Raw genomic sequence first — 22641 nt, forward strand, 5'->3', positions numbered from 1 at the left:
GGCCTGATGTTTACGAAGCGCTTTGTCCGCCGCGGCCGCCCCCTGTCGCCGAGCTACAGCCCTCCCCTGGCCGGTCCGACGGGGCGGGCCCGCCCCGGCCCCGGCCCCGGCCCCGGCCCCGCTCCGCCCGCAGCCGCCTCCCCGGCGGGGCGGAGCGCAGCGCCCGGCGGCCCCGGGGCAGCGCAGCGCGGCGGCGGGATGTGCGGGCGGACCGCCTGCTCCCTGGGCGCCGACAGCCTCCGCCGGGCCTGCGCCTATCGCGACCGGCGGGGCCGACAGCGGCAGCCCGAGTGGATCCGCGGGGAGCGGTACCGGCCCTCCTACAACAAGGGCCCGCAGTCCAGCGGCCCGGTGCTGCTCTCCCGCCGGCACCTCCAGCAGGTACCTCCTCTGCAAAAATCCGGCGCGGCTGCTGCGTCTCCTGTGGCTTAAACTCGGGGTTGGCCGGGCGGCGGGGACGGGGCTGGGCCTGCCGGTGCCCGGTCTGACTTGTAACGGCTTGCTTGGTTTCTCTTTGCTCGGCGTACGCGGCGCGTCTTCGCTGTTCGGAGCGCCGAGTTGGCTCTTCGCGTTAGCGTTGACGTGTTCCTAGGGAGGGCGGGGAATCGGTACCGTGCTTCCAGCGCAGTGTTACGTTTTCTGCAAAAATCTGTATAGAAGTAGAATTTTTCCCCATATATAATTGTTCTGCTGGTTTTACTCTGCTTTCCTGAGGCTTTTTTTCATTTTATAACGCTGCTGAGAGTGTCCAGGTCGCATCGGTGGGGGAGGGCAGAGGAAAAAAAAAAAAAAAACCTCAACCTCAGAGCTGTGCAACAACCGCACACCTGCGGCGGCCGTTATCCCAGCTAATTTAAGCCTCGCCAGACCTCGCCCAGACAACCTGAGCAGCCTGCGCAACCGTTCGTGCGCCCCGTTTGGCTTCCGCGTAAGAGGGCGCCCGGCGAACCGCTGCTCCTTCGTGTTCAGCGGGGCGAGGCCGAGCGCGCCGAATTGAAACGCCCGGACCGGGGCTCCCTCCGCTCTTCCTCCCCGGCCGGCGAAAGGGGCTGCCGCCCTTTGCAGCCGTTACCGGCACGGGGGCTGGGACGCCGCGGTGGAGCGCCACGGGCCGTGCCGTCGGGCATCCCTCGTGCCCCCCTCTCCTGCCCTGGGGTCCCACGTCCCCCCGAGAGCGGCCGATCAGCTGGCGGAGCAGGGCAATGCGGGGCTGGGAGCTGCCGGGTTGTGCGCCTCCCTTGGGCTGTTGGGACGCAGGCACGGTGTAAGGTGCCCCTTTTTTGCCGCTCCTCATCGGTGGGAGGCTCTGGAAGCCTTCACCAAACCGGGCACGCACCCGTCCCTGTATACATACACCTATAGTAGGTATGTCCGTACATCTACTGCAGTTCTTCGGGAGCAGACGCCCGCGGGGCCTCGCTCGCCCGGCTGCGCGGCACCCGGGGCTGGCAGCTGCGGGCAGAAAGCGAGAGCGAGCCGGGGGAGAAGTGAAAGCCACAAGCCGTCCCCATTGTCCGAAGGCAGGTGGCATGCAAAGCGCGAGGAGTGAAAGTGAAGCGGGGCAGCAGAAACCACGTTATTAAAATGACGGTGAGGCGTACGCCCTTTGGGACGCTCGCTGTAAAGAGGGAAGTTGTGAGGACCTTGACGCCAGCCCGACGGGACCGTTCGCTCAGGAGCTGGGGAGCTCGCGTGTCCGGGCGCTACCCCTTGAAGAAAAACTGCGTCCGTCCCTCCGGAGAGTCATCGGGCGAGCCTCACAGAGACACTTAGTTATTCCTGCAAAATGTTCTTGTGCTTTCTGCTGAAGATTAATTCTTACAGGAAAGCCGTTAAGAATATGCAAAGGGTTATTAATAATCAGTGGCTGTTTCTGCACGGCCTGTGCGTGGCAGCCCGGCAAAGCAGCAGAGGCAGGTTTGGTGCTGGAGGGGCTGCGAGCCCCGGCTCGGCTCTCGGCAGAGGCCCCGGCCCGTTCCCCCCTCGCCGGGGGAGAAGCCACTTCCGTGGGGCCCTGCGGAGCCCCTCTCTCCGGCTGCGGGGATGCTCGTGGTCCCCGCGACGCGGCTCTGACCCGAGGTGTTTCTCTCTCTCATTCGAAAGGATGCCGACTCCTCCGAGCGGGTCCTCATGGACATGCGCTGGGGCCTGATTCCCTCCTGGTTCAAAAAGGATGACCCCTCCAAAATGCAGTTTAATACCTCCAACTGCCGCAGCGATACCATGCTGAAGAAGTCCTCCTACAAGGTGAGTTGCTGCTCTCTTTGTGTCCAGCTTGAAGAGATCTCGTAGTCGGCAAAACCAGAGCTGAAGCATCTCCCTAGCGAGTACTGGTCGCTGTAAGGAGTAAGTCCCTGTGCTGCAGGGCTGGGGGATCGCACTGAAACAGAAGAACTGAAAAGGCTGTCGGTGAAGCTCATCCTTCATCACAGCGCTGGTGGTGGCGTTTGTGCCCCCCTGGGGTGCTTTAGGGGAGCCCCGAGAGGGAGCGAGCGGGCTGGGCGGCCCCAGGAGCCCCCGTCCCCCCTCGCAGGCTGCCCGAGGCCGCTCTTCACAGCTCGCTCGTGTTTTCTCTCCCCCAGGGTGCTCTCCTCAAGGGCAAGCGCTGCGTGGTCCTGGCGGATGGCTTCTACGAGTGGCAGCAGCACAGCGGGGGGAAGCAGCCGTATTTCATTTACTTCCCCCAGACCAAGGACGCCGTGGTACGGAGTCCCTCGCCGTGTCTGAATGCTCACACCCAGCTCTCAGCCCTCGCTCCCTCCAGCTGCCTGGAGAACAGCCCCCTGCCCTCCAGCTCTGCCCCTCTCTGGAGGTCTCTGTTTCCCATCGGGGCTCCATCCCACGGCGGCCTCGGCACCCCGGCATCCCGCTGCGGCCAGCGGTCCCTGCCGCTGAGGTCCCCTGGCTGTAAATGGTGCTGCAGCATCCCCGCCGTCACGCTCGCTGCTCCCCGCGTGCCGGATATTTGCATGGGTGGGCAATGCGTCCCGCAGGGGACGGGGCTGGGAGTTTCGCTACCTCTTTCCTTTGACTGTGCCGGTGGCCGGGATGCTCAGAAGGGGAGGAGGGCGTTGGCTTGCCTGTTGGAAGATGAGGCTCCCGGTACCTCTCCTGGAGTTACCTCAAATTAGTAGAAGGGCTCCTGAAAAGTCCTCAAATTAGTTCAGTTCCTGACTTAGGTCTGAGTTGTTGAGCTGCCGCAGCACCGGCAAGTCTGCAATGCTTTGGCTGCCCGTGGGTCGGCACTGAGCGGGGCGATGGGGCCTCTCTCCTGCAGGCTGAGGGGAAGGAGGGAGACGAGGAATGGAGAGGCTGGAGGTTGCTCACCATGGCTGGGATTTTCGACTGCTGGGAGCCGCCGGCAGGAGGAGAAATGCTGTACACTTACACCATCATCACCGTGGATGCCTCCAAGGACGTGAGCTTCATCCATCACAGGCACGTGGGGGGGGGGGGGGGGGTGCAGGGCGGCGGGGGGATGAGGGAGGAAAGCTGCGCCTTTGAACGCGGGTCTGGCAGCACGCGGGCAGGGAGTCCTGCTGCCTCCTGATGCCCTCAGAGACAAACGCTACATTACCGGCTCGTTTCGGGTCATTGGCTCGCGCCCTTTCCATAAATCACCATCTTTCTGCCCCGGCGGGTGGCAGTCGGCGTTGGATCACTCTCCAGAGTCGGATCGCTCTCCGCCTGACCGGGGCCTGGCAGTCAACCCCTCTGCCTCTTCCAGCAAAGCAGCTACCCGGGCGAAGCGAACGCGCGCTCTGCCTTGCGGAAGAGCATCCTGCTGCTTCGGTTTTCCCCGTTTCCCCCCCGAGCTGCCAGCTCCTTGCAAGCCTGGCTTTTGCCACTGGCGCTGGGCTTTGGCTCTGACTGTCTTGTCCCCTAGGATGCCAGCCATCCTGGACGGGGACGAGGCCATCAGGAAATGGCTGGACTTCGCCGAAGTGCCAACCCAAGAAGCGATTAAACTCATCCAGCCCACGGAGAACATCGTTTTCCACCCGGTGTCCACCTTTGTCAACAGCGTCCGCAACAACGCGCCCGAGTGTCTCGCACCCATCGAGCTGGGAGCCAAGAAGGTGAGGGCTGGCGAGGGTTGGCAGGGGCGAGCGTGGCCAGGGTGCCGTCCCTGAGCAGGGAGGGTGCTGCCAGGCTGCCGCAGGGGCAGCAGCAGGCAGCATCTGTGGGCACGCCTGTGCGTGATGCTGGAGCGCGGAGTCCCTTCCCTCCCATTCCAGGAATAAACTGTCACCCCGTGCCAGGATTTCTCTGCCAAATGAGGCAAATTCCATGTGAAATGGGGCCTGGAACAAGCCTGTTCCCAGCAGCCCGGGGGACCTCCCGCAGATGTGCCTGATCGCAGGCAGGGCCCTGGCTCCAGCCTCCGCATCCTGCTCCGGACCAGCTCTCGGAGTCGGCTGCCTGCCCTGCTCTCCCTGTCCTTCTGACTTCTCTCCCACCGTCTTTTGTCTCTCCAGGAGGTCAAAGCCACCCCACGCAGCAAAATGATGCTGGACTGGTTAAAAAACTCCCAGGAGGGCTCTCCCCAGAAGAAAGAGAATGATTTGCCCAGGTGGACGAGTCAGTTCATCCACAGCCCTTCGCCCAAGAAAACCAGCGCGGATGTCCTGCAGCAGTGGCTGGGGAGGGAGGGAGAGCTGGCTGCGAAGAAGCGCAAGGCTTAGGCACCATCCGGGATGGCGGGCCGTCCTTTTCCCCCCTGATTTTCCTAAGCAGAATGAGGATCATTTTTTGGAAAGCTTTGCAGATGTCTGTTGAGATTCTCCAAGCCTCTTGGGTGTTGATTCGATGCTCTAAGTTGTTGTCTGTCTTCGTTCTGTTTTGTTAACGGTTGGTGTTTGTCTTAAAGGTTTTGGCTTTGCCTTGTGCTGACGGGAGTGGATATAACCTGCTGGCCTCCCTCGCTGGCAGTTGCTCGTGCCAAGCGCAGATAGAGCCTTGAGAAGCATCCCAGCCTGCTGGGGAGGAGAGGCTTCTGACGGCGTTCACAGTTCACATCTCCTGTTTTCTTTTCCTTTTTTTTTTTTTTTTGCAATTAAACTGATACTTCTTTTCCATTTAATTCCATATTGATTCTGTCCAAATTCCTCCCGAATACTCTCGCCCTCAAAAGATGCCTGCAGCACAGGGGAACGTGCCATAAATACTAGGGGGAAACCCCAGGCCGAGGAAGATCTGCCCCAGTCATCCCGCTCTGCGCCGGCGTTGCCACGTGCGTTCGAGGCTCCTGAACAGGGAGATGCGTAAGCGGTGCCCGGGAGGAACTGGGCTTTGCTTGGCTTCCCCCGCGGGCAGCGGGGTGGGACAGCGTGGCTCGGTCACGTTGTTTGTACCATCGTTTTGTTAATGGGATTTGAAGACTTAGAGAGGATTTTCTTGATCTGTGGAGGGATGCGCTCTGCCTTGCTCATAAAGGTCATTCATTAAAGCCCAGATAACCGAAGTGCCACTGCAGAACAGCATAGGGCAGTTGTTTTTGAGGTCAGGGATTTTGTAAACCGAGCCAGATGTTACAGACCAAAAGCCTTACAGGGTGGGACCCTTGCTGGAAAGCAGTACTTCATGTGTATTGGAAACAATAAAATGGGATTAACTGGTTGACTGGGCAGTGCCCTCGTCCGTGTCTTTGTCCCCCTTGCCCACCGCAGCCCCCTTGCTCCTGTTTCGCAGGTAGAGCTCGTGTCTCCTCTCCATCTGCTCTCAGGGCACCGGCAGGGCCGTGGCGCTGGAGCATTTCCATTTGCCAGTGGAAAATGTTCCCCGGGGATTTATTTTGGGGCTCCCCTCAAATGATCTGTCCCTGGGGAGCTGCAGGGCAGCCGTAGCCGGGGCTTGGCTCTGGGGAGGGACAGCGGAGCCGGGGCGGGAGCCGCAGGACGGGCACCTGGGGAGCCTGAGTGCTCTCAGAGCCGAATCCGTCTCTGAATCCCTCGCGTGCCACGGAGGCGGCTGAGCCCAGAAGGTCTCTGCCTGGCTTATGGGAAGCTGGGGTGGGATTAGGATTTCCAGTCAGCCAGCCTGTTGCTAGCTGGCTCTGCATTGCTCCCGCGCAGACTTGAGGCAAGAGAGTCGCTGCGTTAGCAGCTCCTGGCAGAATAAATAGGTCTTCAGGCGCTGGGGCTGTCACCTCGGTGCAGGAGCCGCAAGGGAGGTTCCTCTCCCTGCCTGGCCGTCGCTCCTCCAGCGGGAGCAGCTCAGCTGCCCTGGCCTGCTCAGTGCTCACTGCAGATCAAGCTTTTCCAAAGGTCACCAGCTCATCTCAAATTCATTTCAGGTCTCCAGTTGCTGTGGAGGGAGCGAAGATGCTGAGCGGCAGTGGGGGATGCTCACTTTTCCCCGCTCCGGGGAACGTAATCCCTCGGGGAGGCAGGGGTGATGCGGGGATGCAGGCTCCAGGCTGTGAGCACCAGCAGCACCAGCGCCGACACACTGAGGGTTTAACGAGGGGGTGTTCTTGCTGAACTACACCACCTTTAAACTGGAGCCCGGCTGCTCGCCCAACGCCCGTTGGCAGCGGTTGCTCCTGCCTGGCCCCAAAAGCTGGCGTGGGAGAAAATTGCCCCTTTGAGGAATGATGCTCTAGCTGGGGGGTGCTGGGGGGTGCTCGGGGGGCGGGGGGGAACCCACCCCCGGAGCATCCCCCCGCCGGCAGGCCCTGGCACCCTCCCGGAGAGGCATCCCCCGGGTGCCCATGGGTTTGGGCAAGCCAACCGGTGAGAAGCAGCGCTGCCGGGTCACCCACGGGGGCTCCGGCCAAACACAACACCCCCGCCCCCCCGCTCCCTCAGCCCCGGTACAGCCAGGAAGCGGCCCCCGGGGTGCGGAGGAGCCCGGGCTCGGCCGGGCGGGAGCGGGACCCCCCCGCGGCGGGGGGCAGAGCCGGGCCGCTCCCCGCCGGGCGCTGCCCTCGGCGCCGGCCCCGCGGCAGAGCCGGGGCGCCGCGAGCCCTATGCAAATCAAGGATCGGCGCGGTGACCAATGGGCGCCTCGCCGGCCGCGGAGGTAGCCAATGGGGAGCGGCGGGCGGCGGGCGGGCAGGGATATCCGCGGCGCGGCGGCGGCGGCGCTGGCAGTGCGGCGGCGGGCGGCGCGCAGGGCGGAGCGGCGGCGCTGCTGCGGGTAAGAGCGGCGGGCGGGGACGGCGGCGGAGCGGCGCGGGGTAACGGCGCGGTGTAACGGCGTTTGTCTCCCTGCAGGCGCCGGGAGGGACCGTCTGCGCGCGGCGCTTACTTGGGAGGCGGCGGTGAGGGGCCGCTGCCTGCTGGCCATGTCGGGCCGGGGGAAGTCCGGCGGCAAGGCGCGGGCCAAGGCCAAGTCGCGCTCGTCGCGGGCCGGGTTGCAGTTCCCCGTAGGCCGGGTGCACCGGTTGCTGCGGAAGGGGAACTACGCGGAGCGGGTGGGCGCCGGGGCGCCGGTGTACCTGGCGGCGGTGCTGGAGTACCTCTCGGCCGAGATCCTGGAGCTGGCGGGCAACGCGGCCCGCGACAACAAGAAGACGCGGATCATCCCCCGGCACCTGCAGCTGGCCATCCGCAACGACGAGGAGCTCAACAAGCTGCTGGGCGGCGTGACCATCGCCCAGGGCGGCGTCCTGCCCAACATCCAGGCCGTGCTGCTGCCCAAGAAGACGCAGAGCTCGAAGAAGTGAGCGCTGCCCCCGGTCCCCCTCCCGGCCCCCTTCTCGCCGCTGCCCTGCCTCCCCTCTCCCAGCGGGGCCGGGGGTCCCCTCCGTTAGCCCCCCCAGCCCGGGCTGGGCGGTGAGCCCTGGCAGCGCCCCGCCAGCCCTGCGCTAGCCCCCCAGCCTGGGCTGCGGTGGGGTGCTGGGGGAGTATGGGTGAGGTCAGGCCCTGCTTGCGCCCCCGCCCTGCCCCTCTTCCCTCTGGAAGAAGCGTTTTCGGAGGAGGCAGCTGGATCACGGCTGTCGGCGGTGGTGGCATCCGGAGCCGCACGGTTGGGTCACGGTGCGGAGCTGCTGGTAGCTGCTGAGGATTGTTTTGGCTGGCATGGGGATGGACACGGGCACCCCCGGCTGCCTGTCCCCTCCGCCAGCCCTGGGGCTCTGCAGGGCCCCCGCAGCTGGCCCTGCTCGCCCTGGTGTGAGGACGGGACTGGCTGCTGCGCCGCCACCCCGGCCACGCCGCGGCGGGGAGGGCAGGGGGCTGGGAAATGTGAAAAGGAGGAAAAGTTTCTCCGTTGGCAAGAAGCGACTGTTAGTCTTAGTTTTGTTCATGGTAAAGCTAGTGCATTGCCTACTGTAAAGAAGCTCTGGTCCTATTTATTTTAAGGTCTCTTGTTTCGGGGTACCTGCCTGCACTCACCTTTCCGCAGCTCCCCGGCGGGGTGGGCGCCGGGGGACGCGGTGGTCCTGCGTGCCGTGGGCCCCGCGTGCGGGGCGGGGCAGCGGGCGCAGTGACGGATCCCCTCGGAGAGCGTCGCAAGGTCAGGCGCCCGCCGGGAGCGGGAGCTGCCATCTTCTGCCGCGGCTCCCCTCCTCTCCCGGCTGCGGCAGCCCTTCGCCTCGCTGAGAGCTGCCCCGTACCCTGGTTGCACTTCTGGAAATGACATGCTGTGTCCTTTTTTTGTTTTGTTGTTGTTTGTTTGTTCAACACTATTTCTGGTTCTGAGAAATAAAGTGATGACGATATCTGTTAACTGTAATCCTCTATGGATGAATGTTTCTTTTTAAAAACAACCCCAGAGTTTGTATTAAATCCCTCTCCTAGCTAGCACTGTATTTATTTAGCGGCTGCGTGGATAACGCGCCAGCACGGGGGCCGGCTGCTGTCCCGTGACGCCTGGGATCGCTGCTGCAGAGACAGCTTTTCCTCGCTGCCCGGAGCAGCCCGCTTCTGTGGAGGCCGATAGTCGTCTGCATGCGGCAGTGTCTAGGCAATCGCACCGTAGACCTTCATAATGTATTTTTTAAGTTTAAAAAAAAAAAAAAGAGCAAGTTCTATTTATGTGCTGTAAGTAGCATGTGTTCAACCTATTGAATCAGCTGTTAACCTTGTGGATGAAGTAACTTACCCTGGCTCTGAGTTTATTATTATCTAGAGTAGATGAACCTGGATGCTCGTCAAGGGGTTTTTGCTCCGTTGTGGAAGCAGTGTGTTCGTTAGTGCTGCGCTCGGGGGTGCGGAGGCGTCCCACTGGGGTACCCTGACCCCAGGCGGGTGGGGGCTCCTGGCCACAGCCCCGCTGCTGCGGCGCAGGCCCCCGGGATCTCCTTTCCCCCCATAAAGCGACCGTAACCCTCGGCGAGGGGGGGACGAGGGGTTTCCTTTCCGCCACCCAGCGCGGCGGTCGACGTCTCTGTATCCGAGTGTCTCGTTCTCTCCCTCTCGTTTTCGCCGGGACCAGCGTTCTGTACAACCCGAGAGTGCTTTGTATTTCTTAGAGAAAATGCAAAACTTGTGATACTGAAAAGAACGGTGCAAACCCAATGTCTGATTAAACTGGTTCCCTGTTGAATGCTGTCGAATGTGCTGTGTCTTGTCACCTCCCCAAACCTGACCCTGGCAAGCGGCCCGCGGGAGCAGGCACTCTGGTGGCAGCTTGGTGTCTGGCCTCGGCTTTCTCCAAGCGGGAAAGGACTAGTAAAACACCAGCTCTGGCCTAGCAGTGGTCCTGCTTGCCCTTCGCTCAGGGCAGGTAAAACCCTTCTCCAGCTCTTCTCCCCGCTACGGGAATGCCGTGTTGCCTGGTTGCTCCAGCGCCAGGAAGCCTGAGCTGCCCCCAGGCTGGGAGGAGCGAGGCTGGAGCCAGGACCTTCCCTGGTGCTGGAGGTGCTTTCCCAGCCGCTGGGCTGCTCCGGGTGGCCTCGTGGGCAAGTAGGCAGAGATGGGCTTGCGGAGGTCGGATGGGAAAAGCCGACCCCGATGGGGAGGGAGGAGGCCTGGAGGGAGGCGGCTGTTTCTTACTCCGCCACCCTCGCCCCTTGTTGGACATCTCCCGCTCTGCTGTCTGGTGTGCCAGCCGGAGCTGCTCCCGGCTTGGGTTTGGGGGAGAAAGGGTTGCGGGAGGCTTAGGCAGCTCCCAGCGCGGCCAGGGTTGGGTGCTGGTGAGGTCTGTGCCGGGCTACGGAACGGCGCGGGTCAGGGCTGGAGGTGCTGGGCTGGGCTCCGTAGGGCTGTACCCCTCCTGCCCTACCAAACCTGTCCCGAAGAAAAGGCAGCGGGGAGGATGAAGCGGTTGGGGGTGCCCTGGGGAACGGGGACGGGCCGGGCTCTGCGCTGCCCGCCCGGGGCTGCGTAGCTCTGTGGCCTCCCTGGCTGCCGGGTGGCCCTGCCCGGGCTGGTGGCACACGTGGTGCCCTGGGCCCCGAGCTCCGGCTGGGTTCTGGACTTCTCTGCTGTGCGACGGGAAAGCCGGGCCGGTGCAGGGCAGGGCGAAGGAAAGCCCGTCTGTCGCGCCAAGCGTCGCTAAAGCGCTTGGCCTTTGTCACCGCCTGAACTTCACATCTGAACGTCGTCGTGACCAGGAGGGTGGAAGTCTTGGCCTGGACTTTGTCACCTTCAAGCCCGCAGCTCCAGAGCCGGGTCTTGTGCCTTCTTGGAGCAGTGTTGCTGGTCCCAGCTTTTCTGAACGCTGCATAGCACCAGAGCGGCTGAGCTCGCGGAGCGCGAAGGGCTTGGCCGAGCAGGGCCTTCGCGGAGGTCCCACGAGCCTGAGAGGGTGCATCGGCCCTCGCTCCCCTGCAGGAGAGGGCAGGGAGGCTGCAGGGCGCTTCCCCCGCCCGCTCCTGGGCCTCTGCAGGCGAGAGAAGCGCAGGCCTGGAGCTGCAGGAGGCTGCTGCGCACCTCGGAGCCCGCACCGCCTGCGTGCCGCAGCCCCGGGACCGGCTGCGTTTGTCCGGGTGACGGGACCCGAGTCGCTGCCCCGTGGAAGTCCTCAGGGCTTGGGTTTCTCTCCGGAGCCCGGCCCTCGTGGCGGGCAGCACCCGCGGGAGCGCGCCCGGGGATGCTCTGGCATCACAGCTGCTGGCAGCGTCAGCCTGGGAGGTGAGACGCCGCGCTGCCAGCCCCTCTGAGCGAGAGGCGAGGGCTCCAGCCGGGCCGGCGCCCCGCGGCCTGCCCTCTGCCCTCTGCCCTTGCCCGCCTGCAGGGGTGCCACCGGTGGCGACGCTCCTTGCCAGCGAGCCATTTGCCTCACGGGTCAGCGCCGTGCCCTCGCCGGGAGGCCGCTGTTCTGCCCGCCCCTCCCGGGGAGCGGGATGGCCCCGATGGCCCCGCTGCCTGCGGCGCGCGCGGCTCTGGCCTCCGGCATCCCCTCCGGCCCTTCAAAACCTGCGCCGTCATCTGCTGAGGAGGGAGACAGCCGCGGACGAGCGCGGGATGCAGCAGCCCTCTCCCGGTACCCGAGGTCGCCGGCAGCCGCTCCAGCTTGGTGCGGGATCTGGGCGGCAGCGGGATGGTGGCCAGCCTGACCTGGCTGCTGCTGGCCCTGGCGGGAGGCTCCCAGCAGCAGAGCACCGCTGGCCGCCTCCGGGAGCGCGGCTGGCTTCTCCTGCTGGGTTTGGCCGATGGACCTGTCCTCGGGGGGCAGAACGCGCTTCCCTGCCCCGCGGGGTGAAGCAGCTGCACGGGGACCGGAGGAAGGGGGTCTCCCCGTGGCTGTGCCCAGGCACCGGCTGGCTGCCGTCCCCCCCGTCCCCTCCCCGTGGGTGCCTCGGGCCGACGGGTGCGGGGCTCCCCCGCAGCGGAGCGGGACCCCGCGGCGAGGCTGCTCCCGGCGGGCCCCGGGGGTTAACCCCAGCCGGTGGCGGGGTGGCCGCGGGGCTGCGAACAGGCACCGCCACGGAGGCGGGGGCGGCTCAGCGGGGCCGCCGCTCCCGGCGCCCTGCGGGGACCCCGGCTGCTGGGCTGGAAGCCGGGGCGCGGGCGGGCCCTGGGCAGCGCAGGGGCCGCTCTGCTCGCCGGGCCGCTCTGCTCGCCAGCCCCCGCGGCGGGGGAGCCCCCGCCTCCCCCCGCCCCCCCCCCCCCCCCCCCCCCAGGCGCCCCTGGCCTCGGCGGGGAGCGGCGGCGGCAGGGAGCACACGGCAGCTCGGCGGGTTGGTTTTTTTAACAATTTATTTGGAACGACGATAAATGAAAAGGAAAAAAAAAAAAATTTAAAACCAAAAAAACCCTCCCCCCCCCCCCCCCCCCGAACATAAACCCCACCAAAACCGGTTAAAAAAAAAACAAATAACAAAAAAACCCAAGGCCATTGAAGACGCGACCCGACTCGGCGGCCCCCGGGCCGTCCCGTCAGGGGGCGCCCGCCCGCGCCGGCCCTGTAAGAGCGCCCCGCCGCCACCGCCCATTGGCGCCCCGCGGGCCGTTGCCATGGCGGCGGGGGCCGGGAGCCAATAGGGGGCGCCGTAGCTTTTTCGAAATCGCTGCGAGGAGGCACGGGGAGCCCGGCGGGAGGGGCGGGGCGGGGGCGCGGGCGGCGGGAGCCGGCCCACGTGGCGCGGGGGGGGGGGGCAGCGGGGGCGCCGCCGCAAAATGGCTGCCATGGAAACCGGGCGGGAAAAAACCTCGTGAAGCGGCGGGGGGGCGCGGGGGGCGGCGGGAACCGTCGACAGGCGGCGGGGGGGGGGGGAACACAAAAGGTCGCGATCGGGGGGGGGGGGAGCCGCGGAGGCGGGGGGGGGGGGTCGGGGCAGCCGCAGCCCCGCTCACCGCGCACGGCGGCGGCGGAGCCCGGCCGGCCACACAAAGACAAAGCGGGTCCCGTCCTCAGAGCGGTCCGTGCCGCGGGGCTCGCAGTCCGGGGGGCGGCGGGGGCCGCCCGCGCCCCGCTCTCATGCCTTCCTGCTCTTCAGCGCCTTGGGCTTCGCCGACTTCTTCACCTTCTTGCCCCCGGGGGACGCGGCTCCCTTCTTGGCGGCCTTCTTGGCTTTGCCCTTGTCCTTCTTCGCCGCCGCGCCGCCGGCTCCCTTCTTGTGCGATTTCTTCTCGGGCTTCTTGCTCTTGGCCGCCGGCTTCTTCTCCGCCCGCCGGGAGGCGGAGGCCGCCGCCTTCTTGTGGGACTTGTGGGCGCCGCTGCCCGCGGCCCCGTCGCCGCCGCCGCCGCCGCCTTCCAGCTTCTTCCTGTTGAGCTTGAAGGAGCCGTTGGCGCCGGTGCCCTTGACCTGCAGCAGCGTGTCGTTCTGCACCAGGGCCTTGATGGAGTACTTCAGGTAGGTCCTGCCGTTCTGCTGGTCGAACCAGGCCACCTTCTTGGCCTCGTTGTAGATCTTGGCCAGCGAGGAGCCATTGCGCTCGCCCAGCTTGCGGATCGTCTCCACCACCAGCTGGCTGTATTTGCCCGGCTGGTTCTTCTTCTTGTTGTTCTTCTTCTTCTTCGACGGCGACAGCGAGGAGCCGCCGCCGCCTTTCGCCTTCTTAGCGGCCGCTTTCTTCTCCGCGGACACCGGCACCTCCTCCGCCTCGGTCAGGGGCAGATCGGCTTCTTCCAGCTCCACCGACATGGTGCCGCGGGGGAAGGAGGGAGGGAAACGGCGGGCACGGGCGCGGGCAGGGGCAGGGGCAGGCGCGGCGTGGCGGAGGCCCGGCGGGGCGCGCTGCTCTCCGGCTCCGCTCCGCTCGGCTCCGCGCCGCCGCCGCCACCGCGCTCTGACGGGGCGGGCGCCGCCGCCGCCCTTTATATGGGCGCGGGGCGGACCACGTTGAGAACAACAACAGCCTGGTCCGCCGCCAGCTCCGACTTGTGCTTCTTGGGGCCCTTTCGCGGGGCTCCCGCGCCGCCGCCGCGCCCCCCCGCGCCGCCCCGCCCGCCCCGCGCCCCGCGCCCCGCCGCCCCCGGGCCCCCCCGCCCCCCCGCCCCCCGCCGCGCTCCGCCCGCCGCCCCCCGCCGCGATTTCGGGGGCGCTGCCGGCGCCGGGGCGGGAGCGAGGAGGGGGGCGCGCGGCGTGGCGGCGGCTGGGGACCCGCGGCGGGCCCCCCGCCCGCCGGCGACGCCGCCGCCCGCCGCCCGAGAGGGGCCCCCGCGGCGGGGGGGAGGCGGCGGGCGGCGGGGGGCGGCGGCGGCGGCGCTGGCCCCGGGTTCTCCGGAGGGAACTAACACAGGCGACGCCCTCCCGCGGCCGCCGGCAGCAGCGCGGAGACGCCGAGCCGAGGCCGGGGGTCCCCGCCCCGGCGACGGGGGCCGCCCCCCCACCGACCCCCACCCCCGCGGCCGCCCGGGCGGGGCCCCCGAGGGGGGAGCGCTGCGTCTCCGTTGTGCCCCCCCCCCCCCCCGGCGGGCATCGCCCCGCAGCGGAGGATGCGGGCAGCGCGGCGGGTCGCGGTGCGGGGCCCGGGGGACCCCGGCTCGGCGCGCTGCGGGAGCGGGGGGTGAGTCGCTGCCGCCCCCGCAACCCTGCGCGCCGCGGGGGGGGGCGGCTCCGGGCCCCGCTGCGGGCCGCAGCTCGGGATGGGCTGGGGCGGGGGGGGCAGCAGCGGTGCTGTGACCCCCCCAGATACACACCCCCCCCCCCCCCCAATCCCACCGGGCGAACGAGGCTTCCCGGGGGGGCGCACCGCCCCCCTTGCAGACCCCCCGGGCCGGGCCTGGCGGGGCCCCTCTGCCCCCGCACCGGGGGTGTGACCCTGTGAGCGGGGGGCCGGGGGTGTGAGGGGGCCGGGGCACCCCGCGGCCGGCGACACGCGTGGCCGCCGGGGCCCGCAGGCGTGTGCCGGGACACGGGCACGGGGGTGTGCACGGGCGTGCCCGCAGCCCTGCACACGCACACCCACGCACATACACGCACGCACACCCACGCGCACACACGCACAGGCTCCCGCCCCCTGCCCACGCACGCCGCGCCCAGCCCGCACAGCCCCGCCGCCTCCCCTTCCTCCTCCTCCTCCTCTCCCCATCCCCCGGCTCCCCTCCGCCATTTCCCTGGCCCCGGCCCCCGCCGCCGGAGGGGACCGGCCCCGCTGCTCGCCGTGGGGGGGGTCCCTGGGGCCGCTCCCCGGGCCCTCCCGTGCCGGGGCCGGATCCTGCCCGGTCCTGTCCCCCTCCCCGCCCTGCAGCGGGGTGCCCTGGCCCTCCCCCTCCGAGCAAGCACAGCCCCCCCCCCCCCCCAAATCAACGGGGCTCTGCCCCCCCCCAGCAGCCGTGGCCGGGCACCCCTGTGATGAATTGTGTCCGGCCTCTGAGAGGCGCTCGGGCGGGGGAGGGGGGGGATGGGAGTGCGGGGGGGGGGGCGGCCCTGGGACCCCCCAGCAGGAACCCCTCGGCACCGGGACCTCCTCCCCCCCGGGACGCGGGCACCCACCGCCCCGGCTGCGCGGCGGCGGGGCTGGGATGCGCGATGTATAGATGCGTGTGCGTGTGCGGAACACGCAGCCCTGTACGTGTCTGCGTGTGTGGAGTCAACGCTGTAACCAAACGGCAACGTACGGCTAAGCTGGCTATATGTTACGGTCCTATAGGGGGAGGGTGCGTGTTGTGTGGGTATTACATATGTGTGATATAGAATAGTTATTGTTTATTGTAATGGCTATGTGTAAATTTAAAAGAGATGTAAGTGCGCGCATACGCGTAAACACCTAGGTATGTATTTTTAACATATGGACATAAACATATAAATATTTAAATAAGATATAGGGGGGTGCGAGAGAGTGGCCGGGCAGCGCCGTGCTCTCGCGCGCATCGGGGGGTGCGAGCAGCGAGACCGGGGGCTGAGGGGGCTCCGAGCGCTGGCAGCCCGTGCGTACCTATGTGAAGACAGACATATTTGAGTACAACGTATGGGGGGGCTGTGTGCGGAGAGAGCGAGCAAATGGGAGAAAATAGCCCCAAGACGCAGCCAGACCTTCTCCCCCTATATGTACCTATATACCTACATAGACACAGTGAGTGTCTTGTTCACGTACACATCTCTCTCATATACATACATACATACATAAACAGAGAGCTGGTCACACGTACACGCTTCTCACACGCTCCGTATATGCATATATACACGTATGGCGAGTGAGTGGTTCTCACACAATTACTCTTATATACGCACACATATATAGGCATATATGCATACATACTCATATAGAGAGACACACTTCTCACACCCTTTTATCTCAGGGTGTATATATGTATATGCATATATACAGAGAGTATGAGAGGTTCACACACAGTTCTCTGTCACTATATATGCCTGTATACATAGGTGTACACATATATATATATATGCCTATGTTCATATATAGACATGGGGGGATGAGAGAGAGAGAAAGCACGCGCGTGTTCTGTTCAGACGCGCAAACAATAGGCTCATTATACACACGTACCCAGACACGTATGCATAATGTATGCATATACACTGATAGGGGGGTGAGACCTGTCCGCTCTCTCACATACAGTTCTCTCTCTCGCCCTCGTTCTGCATGCACATATATACAGAGACGCATATATATATACACACACTGAGAGCGCGTGTGTGGTATTTCGCACAGACACACTACCCCCCTCGATATATAGAATTGCATATATACATCTATACTTAGCTGTTCATGCACAAGTACATGTACAGGATTCTCTCTCGTTATATACATGTATATGCACGGATACACGCGTGCACAGAGCGAGCGAGAGCTGCTCACACACACAGTCCTCACTCTTGCTCTCTCTATAGGTACCTCTGCCTATAGCCTGGAGAGGAAGAGCCAGCGCCGTTCCCTCACACACGCCGTTTCTGTCGCCCCATCTCCCCCGCCCCATATACGTGTGTCATCCCCGGGGAGCATAAATGCGTGGGTATGTATGTATGTGTGTGGTGTCTATGTATGTATAAGTGTGTGCATACATAGCCTCTCTCTGTGTGGACAGACACATGTAGGGAGCGAGCAAGAGTTGTTCTCACACACACACACTACTGTCTCTTTCTATATAGATGCATATATACGTGTACACTTACACATACACAGAGAGACTGTTCACACACAATTCTATATGTATGCATAAATTAGAGTGCTGCTTACACAAACACACACTGTTCTCTCTCCATATGTATGCCTACGTAGCTATAAACTGAGCTGTTCTCACACGCGATACTGCTTTCTCTTGCTGTGTGTATGCATCTATGGGCATGCGTACATATAGCCTCCATACCCACAGCTGTTCACACACAGGTAACTCTCACTGCACACACAGACGTAGGGAGAGCTGTGCACACACACGGTTCTCTCGCTGTGCGCACACACACACACACACATACATATATACGTGTGCATACGGGGGGGAGCTGTGCACACCCGTAATTCGCTCACTGCCTGTATATACAGACATAGGGAGAGGGCGGTCACACACAAGTTCTCCTGTGCTATGTTTGCGTGCATGTGAACAGTCTCTCTCTGTTCTGTATAGAGAGCGCAAGAAAGTACAGTGTGTGTGAGAACAGTTCTCTGAACAGCACTCTCACTGTGTATATATATATATGTATGTATATATACACACGGGGGGGGGGGAGAGAGCATGAGAGACGCGTTGCCTCTTCCCCTCCCAATACCTAAGTATATATGTGTATATACGTGAGTGTGTGTGTGTGTGTGTGTGTAGCGAGAGACTTGTGTAATTGTGAGTGAACAGCTCTCTGTATACGTGTATGTATATAACTATAAGTGTGTGTATATATAGGAAGAGAATTGTGAGCGTTAACATCGCTGTAAGTCTGTATCTATATATATAGTGGGAAAGGGGTGGGGGGGTGGGAGAACAGCAGTCTCTAGATATAGGGCATATAGATGTGTGTATGCACATATACACATGAATGCACATAGATGTGTGTATGCACGCATATACATATACACACAGCAAGAGGGAGGAGTGCCATGGGTGAGAACAGCTCTCTATACATACGTACCTATACGGGAAGAGAGAGTACGCGTGTGTGCGTGTGCGTGTGCGTGTGCGTGTGCGTGTGGTGAGAGACGATTGCGGATGAGCAGCTCCCCCCTTCCCGCTATATGTGTGTGCATGTATATAGTCCCACGCCCTCTCTGTGCATATGGGTACGTGCGCACCTATATATGTGTGCATAGATCTCGCTCCAGAGAGACAAGCGTGTGCGTGAGAGAGAGAGAGCGCAGGTCTCTCTCATTATATATATATGTACCTCGGCATATTTATAATATAGCGAGAGAATTATGTGCGTGAACAGCTTTGTGTGTGCACATACATGTTTATAAGTATGCACGCCTATGTGCCTGTATACCTGTATATCATATGTAACAGGAGAAGAGTGTGTGTGTGTGTGAACAGCGCTCTCCCTAAGTATACCTGTACGTACGTCTGTGTAGGGAGAGAAGCGTGTGTGGCTGAGAGCAGCTCTCTCTCTATCTATACATGTATGTACAGTATATGTGCACGCGTGTGTGTGTATGTGTGTGTGCATATGGCGAGGGGGGGAGCGTGCGTGTGAGAGAGAACAGCTCTCTGTCTATACACACACGTATATATAGCAGCATGTATGTATGTATATGTATAGCACAGGAGAACTTGTGTGTGACCGCCCTCTCCCTATGTCTGTATATACAGGCAGTGAGCGAATTACGGGTGTGCACAGCTCCCCCCCGTATGCACACGTATATATGTATGTGTGTGTGTGTGTGTGTGTGCGCACAGCGAGAGAACCGTGTGTGTGCACAGCTCTCCCTACGTCTGTGTGTGCAGTGAGAGTTACCTGTGTGTGAACAGCTGTGGGTATGGAGGCTATATGTACGCATGCCCATAGATGCATACACACAGCAAGAGAAAGCAGTATCGCGTGTGAGAACAGCTCAGTTTATAGCTACGTAGGCATACATATGGAGAGAGAACAGTGTGTGTTTGTGTAAGGAGAGCGCTAATTAGGTATGTATATATGTGTATCTTCTCTTTATATACTGTCCTGGTTTCGGCTGGGATAGAGTCAATTTTCTTCCTAGTAGCTCTACACACACACATATAGGCGTATATACCTCCAGAGCCCTGGTCACCCCCTCCCCCTTCTCTCTCAATCTCTGTATATATGCGCATACATATACATACATATGCGGAGAGAGCGTGAGGCCACACACACACACACACGCACACACGCACGGAGCCGCTCACACCCCTCACTCTCTCCTGATGGGTAGGTCCGTATATATTCAGGTATATTTGCCTATAGACTGGAGAGGAAGAGCCAGTGCTGTTCTCTCACACACACATTTTCTATCCTTCTGTCTCTCTCTCGCCCCCCCGCCCCGTATATAATCTCTGGGGTGCATAAACATACACAGATATATGCTTATATCTTGATGTATATTCTCTCTCTATGTATATACATATGTAGAGAGCGAGCGATAGCTGCGCTCAAACACACAATACTTTCTCTTGTTATAGGTGTGCCTATATAGATGGATTACACATATATACTTACATACATACACAGAGGCTGTTCACGCATAATTCTCTTTATATGTGCATCTATACATATATAATTAGAAAAAGCGCTGTTTACACACATGTATATACAGAGCGAGAGCGTGCGAGCTGTTCATACACATGCATAATTCTCACTACATATATATGTGTATATACTTAGGGACAGAGAGCTCTTCACACGCAAATTCTCTTGCTCTCTATACACACACACACATATATATACATATATCATCTGAGAGAGTTGTTCTCACACACATACTTCTCCTGCTATAAATATATGCACACACACATATACATGCATATATACTTACATATACACTCTGCATATATACATATATGCTCACTGAGAGCACTGGTCACACAAACACACACTACTCTTGCTACGTATACACATCTATGTGAATATATGATTTTATATATTATAACATATAAAATTAGAGACAGTCTCACACACACACACAGTATCCCCCTCCATCTACACCTAGATACCTAAGGACACAGAATGCACTCTCTCTGCGCATATATATATATATATATAAAATAGAGAGAGGGTGAGCAAGAGCTGCTCACACACATGTTCTTTCTCTTCCTATACACACGCAGCTGCATATATACATATGACAGAGGGCGTGCACGCTGTACACACACACACAGAGCATTCCCCATGGCCCCTGCCGCATATACTTTATTTAAGTGTTTACTTATATATGTCACTTAGTGTGTGTGTGTGTGTGTGTGTGTGTGTGTGTGTGTGTGTCTCTCGCACTGTACAGTCTCTCGCCCCGTGTGTGCGTATGGCGAGAGCGTGCGCGGAGGCGGCCGTTTCTCCCCCGCCCCAGATACCCCCATATCCACCTCTGCGCAGAATTTATTTAAATCTTTATTTAGGTGTCTGTATTTTTCTTTCGTTCGCTCTCCCTCTGCCTCCCTCCCTCCCCCTCTTTCCTTTCTCAAAGAAACAGAAAAAAACCTAAACTACACATACGCACCTGCACGTTTATCACTTGTTTATATATATATAACACACAGAAATATATAAATAATATATAAAAAGATAAGAATACATATATAAAACACACACACATAAGTGCATATATATAAAAAATAAAGTATGGGGGGTATCTGTGTGTGTAGACAGAAAAAACACACGTGCACACTTACAAATACAAGCATATAAGTATAAAATAATTTCGGGTGTGTATGATCACCTCTGTCTCGCCATGTACGGGGGGTGATAATACACAGCCACACACACACATTTGTGTGTATCTGTATCTAGATCTCTAGCTATACATGCGTGTTTAAATGTTTTTACATAAGGATATAAGTAAAATATATATGAGGGTAGCCATATCTATGGGTGAGATAATTTCTTCTCTTTCTCTGAATATCTATATGTACCTGAAGAAATAAATGCTTTACGTTGCATGTGTGCACATCGGCAAGCCTGCAGCCATGTATGTCTCATAAATGGAAACCTATAGCTAAACTGACTTGTGCTCTGCGCCGCTGGCCCTCGGGGTAGGTGTCTGTGAGCGTGACAGAGCGGCGCACACGCGCGCCCCGTGGCCACGCCGTCGTTTGTGCTCTTTTGCTCGCAAAAGATGTGTCTTGATACATGCATACATTACTGCTCGCGTAAATGTGCTTGAATAGGTACACCACATACATACGCACAAATGTTTAGCTAAAAGTATTTCTGTGCGCCTATAGAATCCTTTTGTGCTTATAGCAGACGTTTCCCCACAAGCAGCCCGGGGCGGGGGGTCCGTGCACACCTGGGTGCCGGCGGCGGTGGGGGTTTGGGGCTCCAGGTGTGCAGGGACGGGGCTGGCGCCCTGCCCGCCCGCGGCGGCGGCGGCAGCAGGCGCTGGGCTGGCGGCAGGGCCGCCACCGCGGGGTCCGGGCGGGTTGCACTGCGGGACATGTCCAGCCCCAAAGCCCAGCCAAGCGCTGCCGCCAAGGCACGTGCCGAGCTTTCCCGCCCAGGCTTCACAGCTTGGCCTCTCCATGCTGCTTCCCATGTGCCAGCGCCGGCGTCTGTCGTTAATTCCTTTGACGCTGCTCCCCCCCCCCGCCCCTGCGGCACAGATGCGGTCGCGCGATTCCCCAGCGTTTGTATTTGCCCCGGCCTCTCACAAAACACAGCTGCCTTCGCCAACGGCTCCAACCCCTCGGCAGGGCGCAGCCGCAGCCGCCAAGCCCCACACCTGCCTGCCCTGCCACAACCTCGCACGGTTTTCACCCGCTGGCACGGGCCCGGATCGCACCGCTTTGCAAATTCGGGGCGCTGGTTGTAGCTGTCGCCTATTGCACCTGGTGTGGGTGGGGGAACCGGCCCCCTCCCACCAGCCAGCCTCCTTCTTCAGGTCTCTCCCTCCTGCCCGGGGAAAGAGTAAAACCAGCCTTCGAGCCTGGCTGCCTCAGTGCATCGGCTGAACACCTCAGCCTCTTCCCGGGCCAGGTTTCCTCTGGGATTTGCCCAACAAGTCACCCTTGCACACTTCGTCATGGCGCTTGCAGCTCGTCAGGCCAAAAGGTCAGCACAGAAGTAAAAGCCGTGAGGCCTCGTCGATGCTAGGAGTGGTTTCGAACAGCGGTTCCAAGCGCACTCGTGCCCTGCAGGGACGATGGGTCCAGCCGGCTCCTCCGGTCCCAGGCTCCTCCAGACCGCAGCGCTGACGAGCGACTCTCGCAGGAACACCAGTCCCCATCTGCGACACCATCAGCCCTGACTGTGACAGCAGGGCGCTAACTCCCACACTGCTTGCCTCCTGCGCTGGTTTTCATACACTTGTGTGCATATATATCATATCCCCCCTGCAAAAACATTGGTTTGTAGGTGACAAAGGGAATCCTCCCCTTTAGCATCCCTAACACCCTGTGGCCAGGAGCTCCACAGCCGTCCCGCCCCTGCGGAGGGCTCTCCCTTTGCCTTGCGTCACTGCCAGGTTATTTGATGGGCGAGGGATTGAAGCGGCCCTGCAGGGCTCATCCACCGCTGCAGCCCTCCCAGCCCCACCACCCAGGGCCGAAGCAGCAGGAGGCAGGTGCAGAGTTAAGTCCCTTCCCTTTCCCCGAAACATCACTTCACGGTTATTGCTCCCCCCGCTCGGCTTTCTCCACGCTAAACCTGTATCTACAGAAACCACGTGCAGGGCGCTGCTTTAAACGGAGACGAGCAGAAGGTCCAAGTCTTTCAAAGGATGCAGCGAGGAGAGCGGTCCCGCCAGGACGCATCCC

General features: G+C 61.2%; 3 protein-coding genes across 3 annotated transcripts; 2 read left to right on the plus strand and 1 right to left on the minus strand.

The window, feature by feature from the left end:
* Positions 1–6: 6 nt before the first annotated feature.
* HMCES (5-hydroxymethylcytosine binding, ES cell specific) lies at positions 7–5622 on the plus strand. The gene is made up of 6 exons (XM_087744055.1): positions 7–381; positions 2104–2247; positions 2583–2702; positions 3278–3438; positions 3887–4079; positions 4479–5622. The coding sequence occupies exons 1-6, from the start codon at positions 7–9 to the stop codon at positions 4683–4685; spliced, it is 1200 nt and encodes a 399-aa protein (XP_087600181.1). The 3' UTR covers positions 4686–5622.
* Positions 5623–7082: 1460 nt separating this feature from the next.
* On the plus strand, positions 7083–9492 carry LOC104022658 (histone H2A type 2-B). Its single transcript, XM_087744601.1, has 2 exons — positions 7083–7140; positions 7218–9492. Exon 2 carries the CDS (start codon positions 7289–7291, stop codon positions 7667–7669), a length of 381 nt encoding a protein of 126 aa, XP_087600727.1. The 5' UTR covers positions 7083–7140; positions 7218–7288; the 3' UTR covers positions 7670–9492.
* A 3102-nt stretch (positions 9493–12594) lies between these two features.
* Positions 12595–13631, minus strand: H1-10 (H1.10 linker histone). The gene has a single exon (XM_009476425.2). The coding sequence runs from the start codon at positions 13475–13477 to the stop codon at positions 12809–12811; it is 669 nt and encodes a 222-aa protein (XP_009474700.2). The 5' UTR covers positions 13478–13631; the 3' UTR covers positions 12595–12808.
* Positions 13632–22641: the final 9010 nt, after the last annotated feature.

The sequence above is a fragment of the Nipponia nippon genome, unplaced genomic scaffold (genome assembly GCF_047370975.1).
Source record: "Nipponia nippon isolate SJK-2023a ecotype South Korea unplaced genomic scaffold, ASM4737097v1 scaffold_9, whole genome shotgun sequence".
Classification (NCBI taxonomy): domain Eukaryota; kingdom Metazoa; phylum Chordata; class Aves; order Pelecaniformes; family Threskiornithidae; genus Nipponia; species Nipponia nippon.